We start from the raw sequence: 20,468 nt of genomic DNA, 5'->3' as shown, positions 1-20,468 counted from the left end.
GTCTAAGTGTTACTTAACTTTTAAATTTTGTATGATCAAGAGACTAGACAAAATTTTTCTCAGGATGTTGGCCGTGACAGCAGTGTATGTGCAGAGGGATTTTCATCCTTCAGTGAGTTTAGGGACAACAAGATGACTGTGAAATGCAGTTAGCAAGATGGCTGGTACTGCCCTTGTGGAACTTACTTCATGGTCAGGATTGTAATAGAGAGTCAAATTTCCTTGTTAAAACTAGACCAAAACAAAAAGAACCTGCTCCATTTGTGATTCTGTTGGAAGAAGAGAAAGTATTTCATAAGGTTCTTAGAAATTCACACTTTTCAGAAGAGAAAAGAGGTAAAGTAATGTATGTGTTAAGATCTGTTGCTGGGTCAGTATGCAGACAGCCGAATGCATAACTTATATGGCATCATATAATAGTGCATATGGTCAGCACCGATATCTCAAATGCAGCCTCAGTTTACCAAATCCAGCTGATCAAAACAACCAATTAGTCAAGGATGTATTCTTGTCTCCAGAGTGAACTTTACTCTTGTGGAGACCTGATTAATGGGCTTTGGAGACCTGTAATGAGGGAGAGCTTAATTATTCAGATTCATCAGCTTGCAAAGGTTTTGGATGATCCCACATAAGCCTGCTCAATCGGCATTCCAGAACATGTGCAACCTGCGTGTTTGACAAGTGGTCGTGGTTTGTTTAAGCATGCACTTTAACCTTAAATGCCAAGATTTTCAGTAATGTCTTCCATTAACTGAAGAGATCCCCCCTTCTACACAACTGATTTTTAATGCTTATTTGAGAAGTTTCACTTTATATACTGCACGAGTTGTTATTAATTATGTGTATAGTGCCATAACAATACTCCCTGTTTACTATATAAAGATGTGTCCCCTCCCCCAGAATGCTTGAGATCCAAGATAAGTGAGACAAGACAATGAGAAAGCCATACAAGAAAAGGAGGGCGTGTAGTGAAACAAGAGACAGATAAGATGGAAAAGAAGAACCTGACAGATAGGCCTCTTGCAGGAGTAGGCTCTGTGAGCACTTGGCCAGTGAGGACCTTCCGCCTGCGCTCGATGCGACTCCGTGGAATCACCCACTTCCCTTTGCTCAGGCAGCGCCTCACTTGTTTTCCCCAAAGTGTCCCTTTGCTTTTTCTTGTGCCACCCCTTCATAAGAAACACTCTCCAGAAGGAAAGGAGCCCTGTAAAATAAATTGTCCTTCTCTCAAACCCCCTTTAATGACTTCTGTTGTAGAAACACCAGTAACCCCTGAACTGGTGCTAAACTAAGGCTAACAATATCTTTTTACTGATTAAAGGAAACTAAAAATGCTCTGTAAGTAAAAGCTGTATGCCAGCTAATCTGTAGAAACAAACATGCTGCCTGTACACCATCATTCTCACTCCACCATCTGTTTGCTGCACATAACTATTATGTTTTGTCTTTAGTGAAGTGTTTCTTGGCTTTTAAACTTACACAGCTTAGCAGCTGAACACATAAACTTGCAGCAGTGAAAATTATGAAGAAAAGTAGGAGGTGCTTTTGACAGAGAAGTAAGATACTGTTCTGAACCTAAGCAAAATATATCCCAAAGTAGACAGCAGATTTGAAAATAGCACTAAAGAGGTGCAAGAAGACTGAAAGTTGGAAAGAGGAAAGAGATTTTTCTTCTTTTGAGAGAAATCTGGGAATAATGAACCCAGCAGCTCCTCTTTTATGAAACATCCAGCCATCAGCATGAGCCAGTTTCCATTTCTAACCACCAGGTAGCTTTCTGTCTGGGGAAGACTGGGCAAAATTCTCATTGGCTTTTATCAGTGAGATTCCCAGTGCACAATAGAGTGAATTCAGAGATGCCTGTGATCACAAAGAGCATATCAAGGTCAGAATGTTGAGGAAATGATCTGCTCCTTCTTTTGAAGAGCTCTTCTGGTGGATCAACGTCTATAGTCTTTTACAGGAAATTAGCTAAAGCTTTTGATGGAAAAGTATGAATAGAAATACTAATCTGTTTTTCTGTCTTTGACAAAATAATTCCACATCTAGGACTTAGCTAAATGTGTTGGGCTAAAAGAAGCTGTTATAGACTTGGCTTGTTTTCCACCTTTGTTATAATTTTATTTATTTCATTGTTCTTGAGATGGCTGCAGTAGTTCTCCAGCAAAGTCTTGTCAGGAAAGATGCTTAGAGACCTATGGATGCTGCCAAGGCCAAGGAAAATATGGAGAATCTAGATGTTCCAGAAAGAACTTAGGGACTGCTGCAAACAGTGCATCTTAGGTGTTCCACAGGAACAGCAGGAGAAGTACTGAAGCAACCACATATACATGCAAAGTAAATAGTTTTCTCTGCCACTGCATTAGCAAGGAAACCACTTCAAACAACTCTCTCTACCTAGGGAAAAATAAGCAATAGCATAAGTCTCCACTCCTTGCCCCAGAGGTTGTCTACTAATTCTTAGGAGCCTTTGCACTCTGCAGGCTTCCTTTTTCTATCCTCATTTGTCACTGGAAAAATATTTGTATGGGTCAGAGGCACAGTGCAATTCAGGAAAAAGTATTATTAGACAAAAAATGAGCACTTCTCCAGTGAATCCCTTTATATATGAAAAGTAAACAACAAACAATTCATCTTCTCTGAGGAAAACAGAAACTTGTTAAAGAAGCTAGACATCCCTCCTGCTTGTGAGTCTCTGGAAGCCCATTGTGCTGATGCTTCTGAAAGGGAACTGAATACACTTGCAAGGGTTTTCTTTCATTTCAAAAGCATTCTCTGGTTTGAGATCTCTCCATAGCTAATTAAAACAAGAACACAGGGCGACATTAGTTATGCACCAGAGTGGGAGTCAAAAGATGTAAGTTCAGTTCCCAGCCTGCCACCGACTTCCTGGGTGACCTTGGGTAAGCCTCTTGATGTTAATTTTCGAAAGACCTCTGGGGCCAAATTTTCATATTGAAGTTTGATTTTCAAAGGAGCTCAGTATCTAGTGATTTCCATGATGTTGATTATGGCCAGAATTTCAAGCGAGCTCAGCAAGAAATACGCTGAGCTCATTTGAAAATCAGGCTCTTAATCTTGTTCTGCCTCAGTTTCTCATCTCTGACAGTGCTGGTAAAATATTTCCCTTGTCTGTCCTGATTGTTTAGACTGTAGCTCTGCAATGCCAGAATTGTCTTTTCATGAATGTGTATACTGTCTTGTACAATCTTGTTTGATCTCTATTATGGTTTTTAGGCATTACTGTAATGATTGTTACACCAGTGTTCTGTTTTAGAAAAAAAAAAAAACTGTAATCAGAAGCAAGCTTAATTATTGTGTTGGTTTTTGGATCTAGGTGAAGATCTGTACTAATTTCTTTAGTTTACTTGGGAGGATGTCAAAAGCTGTATTTAAAATCAGGGTATGTATGTTAGCTGACTTCTCTTGTCCAGTAGGGACAGTTAATCTATCAGAGAAGCTGGTTAGATCAGTTCAGCGTGATTTGATTTGGCAAGAAACATGTTGACACCCTCTTACTACCTTGTTATCCTTCAGGTGTTTACAGTCCAATTGTTCAATAATTTGCTGTAGAATATTTTCAGGCACTGAGTGGTGTGGAATTCCATGCACCTTCCTGCCTCCCTGGTTACTAATGTGATTCCATTTGTAGTTTGTACTGCACCAGCTCTGTTTGCACTTTTCCCACACTTGCTTTCATGCTCTTGCAACATCTCGGAGCAACATAACATTCTCTGTTGGCAAAGGTATAGAGTGCTTCTTCGCTTCATAAATGCTGTTTGCTTCCCGGGACCCACTACAACCCATTCCTGAAATTCCAGATCAGCACTGTCAGTGATAATCGAGCTCCTGGTTTCAAGCTCTGTGCTGTACAAGCTAGAGGCCAAATGTAGTAACCCAGGAATGCATGATTGCAAAGACTGTCACTTCCCAAGGAACTCTGCTTACTGCTAAATGACTACCCTTACCACATACCTGTGGGTGTCACTAACACGGTGACTCTTCCCTGTTGGGTTTGTCATATATGGGTGGCCAGCACCTCAAGCAGCTGAAAGTTTGGAAGCAATCATTTCCTATGTTTACAAAACCGGCAAGCCCTCGCTGCTGTTTTCCAGTTCCCCTGTGCTCCCTGGCTAGAAATAGTTATTATTCAAGTATGTGCCCTCTGAAGAGCCTTTTTGATAATTTATATGTTTTCCTTTACATGAAATGGGATGCCGTACCATGATTAGCTCTGCAGTGAAAAAACTAGCAGGACACCTCTAGGAAGTGGATGGTTGCAGCAGTTTTTCAGTTAAGACTGAGTGTGTTTTGTGATGGGGAGAGCTTAATTATGCCATTTGTCTGTGACTAGCATTTTCTACTGTTGCATTTTTTAAAGGATATAGTCCCTCTATGGTCTTTACTAAAAGCGCTTTTCAGTTTCTTGATCTAACAAGTAATTTCCTAAATTGTGTTGCATGTTCTAGTACTGGCATGGATGCCATATCAAAGTGGTATTTGATCCCAAAGAGCTGTTAACTGCCAGTGCTGGTAAGTGCAAATAAAAGCTTGGAATCAGGGAAATACAGGTGTTTTGGTTTCAAGAGATGCCTAGAGATCATCTAAGTTTCAACCCCCCTGCCGTGGGCAAAATCATGATTTCTGATGTGAAAGGAGCATTGACAAAAACAGGCTGTGCTTTCTCTTCATTATTGTGAAATGGTGATTCCTTAGGGTAGCTCGGTTGTATTCAGTTTTGGTTTCCTTCCTTAGTTAGCGCAGCTGGATTGTTTAACTTATATTAAACTGTTTATTTTGAGATATAAAACCTCCATCTTTCTCAGCATACATGTATGTGTTTCTGCAAGAGCTAACGTGCCAACCAAAGAGCACAGGGGAAGTTAATCGTTTTTAAGAGGAGAACTATAATGTTATACTGTTCTGGTAATAACTATAAGATTAAAATAGTGAGAGTAATGTTAACTCCTGTGCTAGAAAGATAAAGACTGTGCAGGATGCCATGTGATTTAACTATGTGTGCTCATTATCCCTATTATGAAGTACAAGTGACACTGCAACTGCTGTCCCATCAATTCAACATTAGTTTCCCTTGTTCTGCTTGTCCTGCTCTGCCATCCTTTCTTCTGCTGCTGTGTGCATCTGTGCTGAGAGTGTTCAAGTCCTTTCTCTGTCCCAATTCACTCCCCTGTTAAATCTGATCTGGAGAGGAAAGTGCAGGTATAGAGACACTTTCAGGGTTTAAAGGACTTTGCCTAGTGCTTGACCTTAGTTAAGCTCCTTACAGCCTTCCTAGCACGTGCCATAAAGCACAGCCATTTCCAGATTGTCTGTTACCTGCACCACGCAGAATGTCAAGGTGAAGTCTGAAATGCCTGGTTTGCCATATAAATGACACTGATAGAGTGATAAGAGTTTTCTGATGCATGTAGCATTAATGAAGATGCACTCTGCCAGTTATATTCCTGGCAAATGAGAATCTGAAGAAAGCGATTTAAAATAAATATCAATCAGGCTTAAAATTAACTACTAATTATCATCAGAAGCTCCTAGGTTTCTGCAGTTATAATCCATGAGTATTTATAGCTCAGGGCTCTACTGTTAGATTTTTTCCTACTGACTGCCATTCAAGAAGCCTAATCTTATATCACAGGACAGGTTGAGAAAAATAACTATTCAGCTGTTCCTAACCAGTGAGAGCATTATGTTTAGCTGCAAAAGCCCCCTGTGACATTGTTTTGGAGGATGGTCTTTATGTTGGGATTAGGAACATTTTTTGTTTTTTTTAGGGAACAGTTTGCCGAGGATTATTATAGTGAAGATCTGCTCAGTGTGCACAGCATAGTTCATGCAGAATGTCTTAGTGCATGTAGTATGTCACCCTGCCTTAACCTAAATGAAAACCTTGCAGTTTTATGGTTGAGCAATGGCAGATCTGTAAGTTCCTCTCTAAAAAAAAAAAAAAGAACAACAACAACAAAAAAAATCCAAACCAAAAAAACCCCACTCCCAAACCCCCAAACCAACAGCTCAATTTTATTTTGGTTTTATATTAATTATATGTTGAATTAGTTTTCTTTTCACATGTATTTCAGCAAGGAAGTGTTATTTTATAAATATGACTTACCAGAAAATGATCATGTGTTGTCCAGTGCAACTGTTTGTCTTCTCAAAATAAACAACCAGATATTGTGCAATTACTAGAAGATACTGGTTTCTGTGTTGTATTTTTTTGCTTTTAGTGTGGAACTGATGCATTCACTAAAATGTATTTGGAAACTGTTCATAGCTTTAGTTACTCAGGGGCAAGGCAGTGTGGTCTAATGGGAAAGACAATGGTCTTGCACACACAATGTGCTGGTGGTTCTGGATGTATTCCTGCCCTTGCCTCAGTTTTCCACCAATGAAATGGTCATGGTAGTATAATAGACCCCTTTTTACAGTGCTTTGTGTTTAAGAAAAGAAGGAACTGGGTGTCAGTATTTCTACAAAATGATTTGTTGCTTTAGGAAAATTCCTCTTCTGAGGAGGTTGTTGGGGCTGTGGGTTGGTGACCAAAGGCAGGAGCAGAGCAGGACATGCTGCCCCAAGCAAGTGTCTGGAGCACTGACAGGCTCTGCTTGCCCATCCCAGGGGACCATCTCAGCAGAGGGATTCCAAACAGTGCAAAGATAGAGTTCAGAATAACTGGAGTGGTAAAGTTTATATGTAAAATACTGGGGGAAAATTTATTTTTATAGAAAAAACTTGAGAAATGAACACAACTTCTCTCTTTATGCATCTTAATAATAAAGCACCAAAAGATTATGTGGATACATATATAGTGCCTCACTGCACACTGAATTATATTCACTTGATGTTATATTTCTAAATGAGATAAATTCATTGTGGAAGTAGGTAAGATTTTAGAAAGCACTCTGAAGGATTGAAATGCATCACTAAGAACAGAATAGCAAATGCTGTCTTCATTAATATTAATTTTGAAATAAAATATCTCACCTAAAAGTTTCTTTCAAGTGTTTTAACATTGGACTTTTGGGTATGGAGAGAATAATATTTGGCTCCTATCATTTTGTTCTCACTTTTTCTTGTTTGTACTCATGTCTTTATTCAAGAGCGATATTGTACCTCTGTCTTTGCCTGGTAAAGAGAGGCATATCCATCTCTCCAGCTTCCTTTGGGTGAAAGGGGCAGTGAGGCTGGTTTTCTGTACTATAAACCTGCCCATGCCCAAAGGTGACAGATGATTTCTCTTTCCCATGCTCTCTCTGCAGTTTTGAAAAGCTGCTGAGTCGGTGTCATCCTTGCCAATCACAAAATCAACTGGTTAATGTTCAGGCTTCATGCCCTCACACTGTATAGCTCATAAATATTCCTGCCTATTCCCCAACACATGACACACTCCACGCGTCTGAGTTCACTGCTCTCCTGGCACCAGGGCACATTATTTTAAGGTGTTTTTTAAGGTGTTTTCAGCAGAGCTGTTTAGGATACGAAAACAACGAAGTCTCTGTCAAAAGGTCTTGTGAGGAGAATGTTGAGAGGCAGATTGAAATGATAGTCTGAATTATAATTTTCTAGAGGTATGATTATTTAGGGGATCATTTGGGGTTGCTAGGGGCTTTTCTGCTCACTGGTTCCATGGTAGCCTGTTGGATGGACTGCTAGGGACCAACACTACCTTGTCCACTTGGTGATCGCTGTTTATTTTGGTTTCTGTCTCTCTGTTACCCTGCAACGGTTCTGTCCAGGAGTGTTTTCTAGCAGAAGCTTGTTTCACCTGAAAATTTGTCACCAGTTCACCTTTTTAGAAGTGAATGACTACAAGAATGCACAAATGACGTAGTGAAATGGGCAAAGTGACTCCCACCCATAGAGGTTTCAAGATACGTGATGTTACCTTTTGTTCAGAGATGTCGTAGACATGATTTCAGCTTATAGAGAATACTTAGCGGACTGTTCTGAGAAAATTTGAGTTAAATTTACAGAATAGACCATCCAAGGACTGCTAGGGATTCATGCATAAATAGATGTGGTTTCAAACCACTGTCAATACTGACAGCTGTCCTCTCACTCCTCCTGCCCAGGATTAACAGTGCCTTCCTCTAGTCCAGTGTGGAAGTGGATTAGGCTAAACAGCCAAAAGGCACTCCTGGTGCAGAATAGGAGCATCCACACACTGAGTTAATGCCAAGTAGTTAATGCATTCTGTATTCACACCCTCTCTTATTTTGCAACAGCTTCCCTGTGTAGGCAAGCCCTGCATGTTCATGTCATTTGATGGTTAGAATTGCATCAGTGACATTCCAGATTCTGACCACAATGTTAGTAATGGAAAGTGGTTCATCTTCTAATGAAATGGTAGGCTTTTTTTTTTTTTTTTTTTTTCTAGTTGCATCTTTTGCAACTTTTTCTTTCATGTGCCCGGAGTGAATTTCTTCATTTTTTAAATGTGTGTGATATTCTTCTCATCTCTTATACATGAAATGATGCTCTCTAAGCATGGAAATTGCCTTTATACATCCTACTTCATGAAGCAGTGATTGCTCAGCCTTTTTTCTTCTGAAGAGTAGGAGAAAGCCCAAGTAATAAAAATGCTCTTTACATATATTTGCAATTTAGTAGCTTGTGTCTGATATATTTTTTCCTCATAAGATATTTCCAGTTTTCGTCTTGCTTTGCTTATGTCATCCCTAACGCTTTTGCTCCCTTGTCACATGCCTGGCACAGTTTCATGTAGGCCTAGAGTCTCCTGGTCATTTAAACAGTCTGTTTATCAGTTCAGTTTATTTACAGCAAGTCTTTGGTGCTTCACTTGCTTCTCAAGTTTACATGCCATCGTGGGTGTTGGTCATTAGGATGGAAGAACATGGCCACCTTAGATTTTCAGAAATAGTGGTTCCTCTGAGCTTACTGATGAACCACCATGACATATGTTTAGGTAATCCTCATCTCCCCCAGGAGCTTCTTCAGATCGAGTCCAGGCTGCAGCGATGAGGAAACTGCAGTTTGAAATGTTATCCATGGGCTTTGAAGTGTGGATTTCTCATGTGTCTTTGCAATAACAGAGGGAGCAAGAAAGCTGCCTCTCTGTTTGCCTACCAGACTGTTTTGAGTTGTGTGGTTTATAACCAAAGATACTCTTTCTGTTCACATTTCTAGATACAGCTCCCACTGCACAACAGTCTGAATTTCCCAAAGTCAAAGGCATAGTTGATGTCTTATGTCTCACTTTGAATAGTGTGTGAGTTGAAGGTTTTGCAGGGCTCCTCTGTAGTTTGTTTTGTTGGAGATTTTTTCCTAGGATTTTTAATCTCATTTTTTTTATTAATATATTAAACAGTAAATTGTATCTAGCTGCAAGTGTCTTTTCACCTTCTTCACTTACATTTCTGTAATAAGTGTCCCATAACATTTCCACCAAATCACAGTTTCTCTTCATTGTGAAGTCATTCTGGAAAACTATCATCAAGCAGCTCTACCCATTACTGAAAGAATAAAATGGGAACAGTATTGCCATTTAGAATAGTGTATTTTTAAAGACCGGTGGCTTAGTGGGACAAAGTAAAATATGCAAGTGCTGGGAATTCGATGACATTAAAGGAGTTTTTAGAGCATTGTTGCTTCGTGGTAAGGAGACTACCCTTTCCTTCCCCGCCATTATGTAAAGAACCTAGCAATTTGCTAATTTGTTCATCTAATTTCTTTTTCACGTTCCAGGAAAATAAGAATGGCTTATATTTACAGGAATGTGATATTATTTTGGATTGATCAAATGCACATCTATATTTTTTACACAAGTATCTGTAAAACAGGGCACATACAAAGCACTTGGCAGTAAATTACCAGCTAGTTGCTTGGCCTGGGCAGGAGCAAGTAAATTTGCAATTGCAATCTAGAGCAACATGTTAGAGGCCACCTTCCTTAGATCAACTTTGTATTGCAACACCAGCAACTAATCAAATTGTGATGTACTTCAATGCAAAGCCTAGTTTGGCTTGGTTGGCAAATTAAACTATCGCATGCCTCTGGCAAAAGCAGAAAGCCTTTGAACTGTTTGACTGCAGCTGTAGCTTGCACATCTTATTTTCCCTCTTAAAAATCAAATTAAACTGTAACCTGCAGCTTCTGCAGTAATTTTCAAGGGAAATTAAGTTGTTGCTAACCTTTCTAGCAAAGATAACCGTCTCTAATCAGGCTGAAAGGTCCAGGCCGAAATTCCCCTCTCCAAGTTTAGACAAATTTATTGGAGGAAAACTCCAGGGCTTATTAAAGGCAAAGATATTACTTCTGACTCAGGAAGTCCTTGGCCACAAATTGCTAGAGACTGGGAAGGTTTACCAGGAAGATATTTTGTGCTTCCCCTCTTCTTTCACTCCTCCTGCAGCATTTACTGCAGATCCATCGCATGAGAAGGACACTGGACGGTTGTTCTGGTCTGCTTCTCTGGATCTGAAGACTGACCCCAATTCACAGCAGTAATGGGCGTGCTGGCCTACTTTTAAGCATTGCCCAGGGTGGTCTTGGCAGTGTCAGATCCTTCCTTTGGACTTGTCCCTAGTCCTTTCTCACCCCACATGCCTTCTGACTCTTAGAGATCAACTCTTGGATGTGATGATGTCCTTTTACCTCCCCCACCTTCCATTATTTTGTGTGCCCTGCTGGCAGGAACACTTGGCGTTTGACTTGCCCTCATAACATTCATGTTTTTCTTGGAGCTCTCGGAGATAGGATTTTTCCCAGCCTGGATGAGTTGCTGTTATTTCTATGGAGTCAGCAGTACAATAGACCCTCTTGGGAGCCAAGGCCTTGTCTGTCTGGTGGCTCAGGCTTACAAAGATTCAGTCCCGCATGCTTAACGTTACCCTTTGATTTCCAGGATTAGTGTCTGAATGGTGGCAGGTGAGAAGGCAGAACAGCCCAGCACAAAAAGAGAGAAATAAATTGTTTACATTGCAACATGTATTCACTGAGGGCCAGGTTAGAGAAACAGAAATGGAGGAGAGGGCATTGCTGGCTCTGGGAGAAGTGAGCAGACAGCAGTCTTGTGGTTGTAGAAGTAACAGTGCCAATGGAGAGGATCTTCCCTCTCATGTTTTTTTTAAGATGTGAGCTATCCATGCTTAATATAAGTCACAATCTAGCAGTTAATGTCTCCACACTGTAGTTTTTCTATTTTTAAAAGCTGGTTTAAAAGTTTTCAGTTTCTCTCACTAGAGTAGGTAAAAACTGAGCTAAGGCATATTAGTCACAATATTATCAGGAGATGAAAGTGATAGAGATACAAAGTACTACCAGCTTTTAATTAAAATTGAATAAGTAAAAAAAAAACAGTTGGCAGTTGCAGAATTCATTATGATGTGTTACCAAAAATAGATACCTTTATGAGAGTGCAGTTTTATTACAACAGTGGGCACTAATCAGCTGTAAACATCTTGCTGAGATAGCCAGATAGAAAATGTGTTACTAATACTCATAACACGACTCAATTGCCTGGAACGGAAAACCAGAAATTGTTAAGATGCTTAAAATGTGATCTCTCAGACTACCAAAGTAGACGTATGCACTTCTGTTACTTAAGGCAATATCTGAATTTCAGGAACAATAACAGTGTTTTCTGTGTCTGGTTTTAATTTGCAATGAAAACTCACTTTTACCAAAATGTACCCTAACTTAGCTGAAATACGCATGACCCAGTGTTTTAATTTCTTCTTTCTATAGAATAGTCAGACTTGCAATTTAGATCCTACAAACTTCTTTACATTTTATTTGGTAAAAAATGCCTTTGCCCTTAATGAAAACATCTTCCAGTATGAGTTTACATGTACGGATCTACAGTTCAGAGCATCTTACTGACCAGTTTGGGATGTATGTGTGTGTCTTGTGTAATCTCTGCAAAATTTACTGTCACTGTAAAAATTACTCTCATCTCTCCTCCTGTAATGTAGAACATCAAGCAATAACAACAAATCTGTGGGAGGTTTATCTGATTTATGCTAATTTGCTATTGACATGCTTGAGGTATCACTTGCATCATCCCAGTCTTTCATATTTATTATTAAAAATATTAGCTGCTTATGAAAAGGAAATATTTTAAATAATGATTCATTTGTGCTGTGATCACCTCTTGAAACCAGGGCCCCACTCTGGTAGACTGTATACAAAATCACTGCAAATTAAGTGCAACCTGAAGTGTTTCAGATAAGCTTGCAGCAAGAGGACAATTTGAATCCAGGAAGATTAATATACCCCACCTACAAGGAGCAGGTCTCAACTCATGGAACTTAACCATTAAACATGAGGCTTCTAAATCACCTCCAAAGCCAGTATGGGAAAGAAGTTACTACAGCCTGTGATTTAGTTCACATAATTTAAAGATCTGAAGCCTTCATGGGAGGCTCAAGCAGCAGTACCTAAGCTTGAGCTTATATTTTCAAACTTGGAGGCTTCACCGTATTCTCCTAAATTCTTGTGTTGGTACCTAAGTGAGCATTCACAGAAGTGATGAGGGAAGTGATGACTCCTTAGCAGTCAGAAGGGGCTGCACAAGGTGAATACTCTTCCCGAGAAAGCTACTTAAATGCCTAACTTGTAGGGCTGAGCTTCAGAAGTAAAGTCACAGGCACAGGCCCCACACTTTAAAACATCACCCACCTTCCTTGGGATCTAAATACTGATAAAAAAATTAATTATCCTTTGTAAGGAATCCCCTGTCCTAAATTTTGCTAGTGCTGATGCTTTTTAACGTCAGTTGACAGGGTGCCCTGATACACTGGAACTACATGCCAAGTTCATGGGCTGAAACAAAGTACAACATAGAAAAATGTGAGTTTCCAGATGTTTTTCATGGGAAAGATTAGAGCTGCAGTATGTCAAATTTTGCAGATATGTGGACCTACCAATATTTGCAATATTGCTTAGCCTTGCTTTCTTAGTGGGATTTCACCCATTGCTTTTCATTCCAGAACCTACCTTAAAAAAAAACCGAAACACTTTTTCCATCCAAAACCTGTATTTACTTCAAATATTACGTCCTTACGGTAGAATAAACCTTATATATGAGCAATCTAAGGTTAACATGTGACAGAGGGGTTTTTTTTCTTACAACTGGTGACTGCTGCAATTCTATTTCTGGTGTCCATACCATTGCAGTTTGGGTACTTACTGTTAAAATGTGCCCACTTTTTCCTTCTGATCTGCAAGTGCTTGTCTTTGTTAGGGGGTCAGAAGGTATGTTAATATTCTTGGAGATTAAAGCCTTGAAATTATTATTGACAATAGACATTTGAGGTCCTTTTCCCCCAGAATCCACACCCCGTTATTGAATGAGGCTTTAGTAACATACACTGAAATATCCATGATGCTTGCCTGAATATTCCCTTGGTATTTACAGGAGTAGAATTATAGAATGGTTCAGATTGGAAGGGACCTTAAAGATCATCTAGTTCCAACCCCAGTACCTGGGGTCAGAGTACCTGGGTCAGAAACATTCCTGAATGCTTTAAATATTGGAAAGGAAAGAAGGGCAAGCTCTGTTAAGAAGGAAGGAAAAATATGGAAGTAAACATGGCATACCGAGAGGTGCCGTGGTGGAGCGATGGCTGCAAGACCAGTGCCCAGAGTACCTCAACCAGAGCTGTGCTGCCTCACAGGGCAATGTGCTCAGTCCAGAAGTGGGTATGAGAGATTTTGGTTGCTCCACAAGTGGTGTCTGCTGTTATCATCCGGAAGGTGATGGTATTAGACAGACACGCAGGACTGACCATAAGTTAGGAAACACTGGTCCTTAATAGATGTGGAAGGCTGAATGCCAGGGATGCAAAGATCAGCTGATAGTGTGCAAAAGCAGCACAAGGAACCCAGGCTGAGATGCTGCAGAAGGCAAATCATGAAGTAACTCTAAACCCTCTGTGTTCACTTGTGTTTCTCAGTCCTCCCTTGGCAGTCAAAGCCAACACAGGCACTGAAGGATGTCATCCTCTCTGAACGCTGTGTGGCTACATTACAATCTAGCTTGTGCAGCCAGAGAGAAAAATGTTCTCTTACCTTGGGACACCTTAAGGACTGCACCCCAGGGCACTGCTGCAAAAACCTTGCAGAACTGCCCCAAAGGAATGGAAAGCCATGGCAGGTGTTACGTTTGCTGTTATTACCAGATAAGATTTGAAGACAAACAAATGCATTCAATTAAAAGCCCAGATTTAAATTAACAGAGCAAAGTTAGAAGAATATAAACCAAAGTGTACACATTTCATTAAGGTTATACTTAGCTATATCTGTATCTATCTATCTATCTATCCATGTAGATATATATCTCCTCCTTAGCTGCTCTTGTGTCTCAGCTTTTGACTCCGACTGATTAGTTTCTGCATGGAATGCTGGACTGGTGTGCCCCTGGGTACATAGAGTTGCTTACACCTTGCTTTTTTCTTCTGGTAAAGGTGGGGACCTGCATCTCCTCTAGCTCAAGGTGTATTTATTCTTCTTTGTCTGCCCTTCATTCCCTGGCACTGGGCCATCGGGTGTTTTCTGGGAGATATCAGTATTTCATTCTGCCCCTCCCCCTTAAGGTTGCTTCAATAACATTTCTCTTGTCCATAACACTTTTTGGCTTTTGTTTTTCACTAATTACACTAATTTCAGTAATTATTAAAATACAGAAGCATCACTTACAAAATGATGTGTTATGATAAATAGTACAAATTCCTTTTAAAGTGTAAACAATATAAACAGGCAATGTAGCTTATATGTAAAGTATATGACACTCAAACACAAACTGATATTGAGGGTAGATCTGCCAGATCTCCTCCACTTCATCCTTTCTTAGATTCTGGGGACTCACCTGCGTGTTTCTGGGTTTTGGTGAACTTGAACAGTGAATACCAAAGGGTTTGCACATCTTCAGGCCAGCTTGCTCTCCTTCCCAGCCCTCCTTTCTAGCATTGGCTGTAAATAACCACATGCACACACACAAAAGTGGTTACCATCTAAAAATCCACATTTTTAAAAATACATTATAATGCAGCATATTTTGCAGTGTGTTGGTGCAGAAATATGTTGTGGCATCTTAGATATCACTGGGAGGTGGAGCTTGGCAAATGTTGGATTTTATTTGCTTATTTAAAGTATTGGCTATCTTAATTAAATACTAAATAATTTTTTTCTTGTTTCCCATTTTAGTTCGTCCTATATCAGATGATGATAGTGAGACCATCGAACAAATCGATGAAGATATAGCTGTGACTCGGAGTCAGATGAACTTTATTTGTCCCATTACACAGGTAATGCTATCACTGCTGCAATAATCGACTGGGAAATAGTTATTTCATACTCTACATTGGTTGGTTTATTAAAAATCTGCAGTACCTGTTAAAAACCAGGCAGTATAAATTAGAAGTGTTATCAGAGAAGAACAGCATTGCTTGGGAAAAAAACCCAGTAAGTAGGAACGCAGTTTACCAAGCAAGGCCTGATCCCATAATTTGACTGGAATGCCATGTATGAATGGCAAACACACTTCCTGCTGTTTTACATAAAATCTCATAAGAAGCATTTTCATGGGCATTATCAGTTCCTTTAAATCAAACCTTATTGATTACAGATGGAAATGAGGAGGCCGGTGCGAAACAAGGTCTGTGGACATTCCTACGAAGAAGAGGCCATTGTAGAAATTATCCAGTCTCGAAAGCAGAAAAAGAAAAAAGTCCGGTAAGCTAAAAAGAATGTGTGGAAAAGCTATTTGCTTTGCTGTGTAAGTGGAATTTTACTCTACTTGTTCTAGGAAATGTATTTGGATTGGCAAGGCTGCAGGAAGTAATACCTCAGCATCTGCCCAAGTCACAGCCTTCTCATTAGTACTGTACACGTGAAAGAGCTTTTCTTTTTAATGAAAACAATGTGTAAGAAAACATTCAGGAATTGTGTGGGGAAGTTACAGCTACTTGTGGTACCTGCACAACAGAAGTAAAGAGAAGCTTCCTAAAATTTAGTTGCTGATTTTGTTCCCACTGCTTGTGTAGCAAGTCCTGAAAATAATGAAAACAAACAAAACAAAAATCTCCTCTGTGCACCCTCTTTTGCAGTTATATTCCAATACAACTGAAAAATATTAAAACACCTGAGAAATATTAAACCACAACATTTCAGATAGTACAGAATTTAGAATGATCAGACAGTGCAGTACAGATTGTGCAGTTCCTGTTATGATGCAGTTAAAGAATTCTTTCTTTATATCATCAAAGCAGCCTCTCACTTTCCACACGGGACATATTTTTTTGAGTGAAAAGACATAACAGTTGAATTTTTAAACCTCAAATTCTCCCCAGTAGGTTTAAAAACCAGGATGATTTTGATTTAGGGGGAAAAGAATAAAAATAAAAAAAAAAATAAAAGGGTCTCAAGCACTTTTTAGAGCACGTTGAGAGGACTTATCATTTCCTCATTGATTTCACATTTGTTTTTACATCCTTTATGCTAGAGCTTCATGCTTTGGGACTGATGACCTCATGGAAACTCACCAGTTGTGGACTTTTAAATAAATGTGGAGTTTTCAGATGCTCAGGGTAAAGTCTCACAGGGACTAACAACCTGATTTCCCCACAGATAATGCCACAGGCAGTTTATTTCCTCCATCCATTGTTACTCTGGCATTAATTTCTGTGAGACTCTATATAGTCCTCCAAGGGGGTTACAAAGGTGGAGCAGGATTTTTTATTCCAAACTCCTTCCCTGCTACAGGAAAGCACTGCTATAAAATCAAGCATCCGTTGGGATGTCCAACCACTACCTTAGTGTCAAGGCAGCTTGAAGTACCTCTTCCTATGTTACGAGGTCTAGGGGAAAAAAGTGGAATGGGTGCAGTATCCTGGGAATAACAACAACACCAGCAACATGGATGGACAGAAACTTGGATGGAAAAATGAGCAGGAGTTGGGAAACGGCTCACAAGTTGAAGAGAAGAAAGTGAGTGTTCTGGAGGATAGGGAGAAGCTAAGAAGCATGTGCTCAACAGCCCAAAACCATGACAAAAATACCTTCTGTGTTCATATCTAACTACTTCCCTGTGTTGTTAAATCCATCAGGAGAATGTCATGGTAGGAGAGATTGTTGTAGTGGATCAAAAGTTTTAGCACTGCTGAGAAACAAATAGGGTTTCACGACTGAATTTTATTTTACCTTTTAAGAAGTTAAACACTAGAGAAATTCTAGAGTTTAAAAAATCATGTAAGCTGTACAACACCTAGCTTTAAAAGCTACCTTATACCTAAACTAAAGTTTGTGCAGTCTGAACACTGGCTTTTAGCCTTACCACTTTTACAGCAGCTATTCCAGTGTGCTAGAAAAGCACACGCAAAGCAATGCCACAGCTTCATTGTAACTAAATCAAGAAGGACTACTTGGTTTTCTACACCCAGTCTCACTGACCTGCTGTAATTTTAAACTTTCTCATGAAAATGCAGTCACTTTTGAAAAACCATCATCTGCTGTGGTGGGAAGGCAGGCCAGCTGATGCAACAAGTTCCCCCTTTGAGTACCCCCTTCTCGTGGTGGTGCTACTTGGCTGTGCTCCTGCCAGCAACACTCGTGTGGGCGCAGGTGTCCTGATGGAGCAGAGCACGGTTACGGGGACCTGACTCTGAAATCAAAGCTGTTGCTCACTCTGGAGGCACAGAGTTTCCTCACACGTACTTTCCAGTTTGAATCCACAGGATCCTTCAGTGCCCTTGGCAGTGCAGTAGCTGCATGTCAGCCCTGCAGCTGACGTACACACAGCCACTGGTGCTGTGCTGATAGACTTGTCATACACTCCTTTAGGCAACTCTTACGTCTCTCAGTTTGCTTAGTATTTTCCACTGCCTGGAAGGACATGCTTACACTTTATGCTTACAGGAAATGTGGGAAGCTTTCTGAGCACTTGTTATTCATTAATCTGGCAAGCTATTGCTGTATTAAGGTGATAAATGGGAAAACTGAGGCACAGAGCAACTAAATGACTGGTCTATGACAAACACAGTAAGCTGTGGATAAATCTGGAGTAAAAGTTATGAGTACTGAATGTAAATAAGTTAGCACCTCAAATAAAAGTTACTCTTAAGAGAGAAAAAATTAAGGAAAAGTGTTACTTCTGACTACAGGTTCCATCTGTGCATATTTGGGCCACTGCCAAAGGAAAATGACCTTTGGTTGCTAAATATCTTTTACCCTTCTGTCTTTATCTGGCTGTTTCTAGTAGTTGTAAGACATTTTGTATTTGATTATCATCTAGAGGCTGTGAATTTGACCCCATTTGTCCTTTCTGAGCTTTCACAGTTCCTAAAAATCAGGTTGATCTTTATACCAATTAGATAGGCCACTGATTCACCAGTCAGTCTCTGCAAGTCTCATTCTCTCTGTTTTCCTAGAACATAATTCCTCTTTTTATCTGTTAGTGAAGATTATACTTCTCCACTGCAGATTAGTGAGGTAAGAGGTAGTTACCTGGAGCTTGTAGAGGACTGCAGAGAGAGAAAGCAACACAGAAAGGTGTCCGTACAATGCTGATGTCATTGCTGAAACAAGCTGTGTACGTGAAGCAAGAGAGTGATCTACAGGTGAGAGACTCCATCTCTCACTGTGCTCCTTCCTTCCTTCTTTCCTTCTTTCCTTCCTTCCTGCCTTCCTCCCTTCCTGCCCTCTGCTGATGATAGATAGTTTAGATAGATTTATTTTTTCCCACAGAGAGCTGGTGAAGAGGAAAAGAGGTAAGGAGGAAATGATGGAGAAAGAGAATCCCAGATAAACACAAAAACTAGCAGATGTCCTGCAGAAGCCTGCATCTGACAGATACAATTCTTCCGATTTAATGGAGTCTCTCTTTTTTTTTTTTTAACAGATGCCCTAAAATGGGCTGTAGCTATGATGATGTAAAACGATCAGACCTTGTGCCAGATGAAGCACTTAAAAGAGTGATTGACAGTCAGAATAAATAAAGCTGGTCAACACTGGACAAGTGAGCTGGATACGCTACTGCCACAAAGAAAATTTGTTATTAGAGGTCTTGTGAGATAAGCTGCTGATTGTATGTTGGTTGTGAGACTAATTGATATTTTTTTAAGTGTTAAGTGTTTAATTTATAGGCATATCATTGTTAAGTGTTTCATTTGTAGGAGAAGTTGAAGGCCTCAACTGTAACTGAAAGCATTTTTTGAACTATTGAACGTAACTAATTCCATTTTGAACTTGTTTGAGGTATTTTGACCATCCTGAATTTCTAAAAACTTGCATTTTCTAAATAAAACATGCTTTGCATCATTTAACCTTCCTTGTCAGTGTGCTAGTTTTTTCTGCATGTTAGAGATGAAGATTCTGCTAGCATGTAATAGTGTTTTGCTCTGTTGCAGATAGTTCTGTTACTGTCTCTCTGTAACTGGGAATACTTTGAGTAGGGCACTCTGACCAAGGATTACTCTGCTTGGGAGCACACCTGTGTTTTAATAGAAACCTCAGGAAACCTTTATAGAGCTGAATTTTCAGAAAGTGTTGCACATCTATACCTTGTGTGTGGACACAGAAAACTGCCACTCAGCTTTGAGGATCTTGGTCTTGTTCTTATAATTTCTGAACTCTCTGCCCTAACTTAGGCTTTTCTTCTGAGATTCAGTAGCATTTATTTCAGGCTTTTTCTATTTCGAAATCCCAGAAGGCTTTACCTTAGTACTGCATTCTAGAAGACTACAATTATTTATAAAGGTATTCCAATAACAAAATTGTAGATAATACAAATATATTGTAACCGTATGCCTTGGATTGAAAACCAGTTCATCTAATTTTATAGACGCTTCTGATATCTCAGCTTTTGGGCACAGATCCAGAAAACAACTTAAACTTGGTGACACTCTGTTTATTACCTAAATTGATCTGAACATATCTAGCAGATAAGGCTAACTCATACATATATGAGTTAGAAATAGCTGTAGGTAAAAGGAGCTGCCTTGGCACTCAGATGTCAATTATCTCTTGGCATATGTGAAGCAGAAAATATAGGTTTCTTTGAATTTTGGGATCCTTAGTGGGCTAGATGGTATTTTCCTATGTCATTTTTCTGAATTTACAGTCTGACATTTAGTTTAAAATGTAGCTGAGGCACCTATATGCTAAGCTATTCATTCTGGGTTACTGTTTGCTAACTGCTCTCCTTTCATAGACCATTATTAACCCTAGTTGCACTTAAGAGTACAAACCACTTCAAACTGAAAATTGTTACTTTGTAATTGAAGAATATTAATCTGCAAGCTGATTTCATAGCTGAAAAAGAGAACTGAACCATTATTATTTGCACTGAGCTTTTGTGTTCAAAACACTTAACATGGGAATTGGCTGGGTGATTTTCATGATGTGGTGTAACCCCAAAGGTCCATCTTTTCAGAGCTTGGCAGCGAGCCTGGGTGCTTCTGCCTGTGGAAGGCCATTGGAATTAGCTGAAAGAGACC

The 20,468-nt window shown here is 39.7% G+C and overlaps 1 protein-coding gene across 2 annotated transcripts; it reads left to right on the top strand.

The window, feature by feature from the left end:
* The first annotated feature begins 10,877 nt into the window (after positions 1-10,877).
* LOC114065242 (E3 SUMO-protein ligase NSE2-like) lies at positions 10,878-19,267 on the top strand. 2 transcript variants are annotated; one of them, XM_027898978.1, is made up of 5 exons: positions 10,878-10,902; positions 15,181-15,281; positions 15,602-15,708; positions 18,718-18,740; positions 18,872-19,267. In XM_027898978.1, exons 1-5 carry the CDS (start codon positions 10,893-10,895, stop codon positions 18,904-18,906), a joined length of 276 nt encoding a protein of 91 aa, XP_027754779.1. In that variant the 5' UTR covers positions 10,878-10,892; the 3' UTR covers positions 18,907-19,267. The 2 variants fall into 2 exon arrangements, with proteins under 2 accessions (XP_027754779.1, XP_027754778.1); XM_027898977.1 differs by lacking the exon at positions 18,718-18,740 and having other exon boundaries at positions 18,872-19,263.
* Positions 19,268-20,468: the final 1,201 nt, after the last annotated feature.

This window comes from Empidonax traillii, unplaced genomic scaffold, assembly GCF_003031625.1.
Source record: "Empidonax traillii isolate 1590-97213 ecotype Southwest subspecies unplaced genomic scaffold, ASM303162v1 scaffold632:size372483, whole genome shotgun sequence".
Taxonomy (NCBI): domain Eukaryota; kingdom Metazoa; phylum Chordata; class Aves; order Passeriformes; family Tyrannidae; genus Empidonax; species Empidonax traillii.
The sequence above is the reverse complement of the archived record's forward strand: the minus strand, read 5'-3'. Positions and strand labels throughout refer to the sequence as shown.

Coding starts and splice junctions, on each gene's coding strand:
- LOC114065242 (XM_027898977.1), top strand. Junction 15,282..15,601: donor TTATTTGTCCCATTACACAG/GTAATGCTATCA, acceptor TATTGATTACAG/ATGGAAATGAGGAGGCCGGT. Junction 15,709..18,871: donor CAGAAAAAGAAAAAAGTCCG/GTAAGCTAAAAA, acceptor TTTTTTTAACAG/ATGCCCTAAAATGGGCTGTA.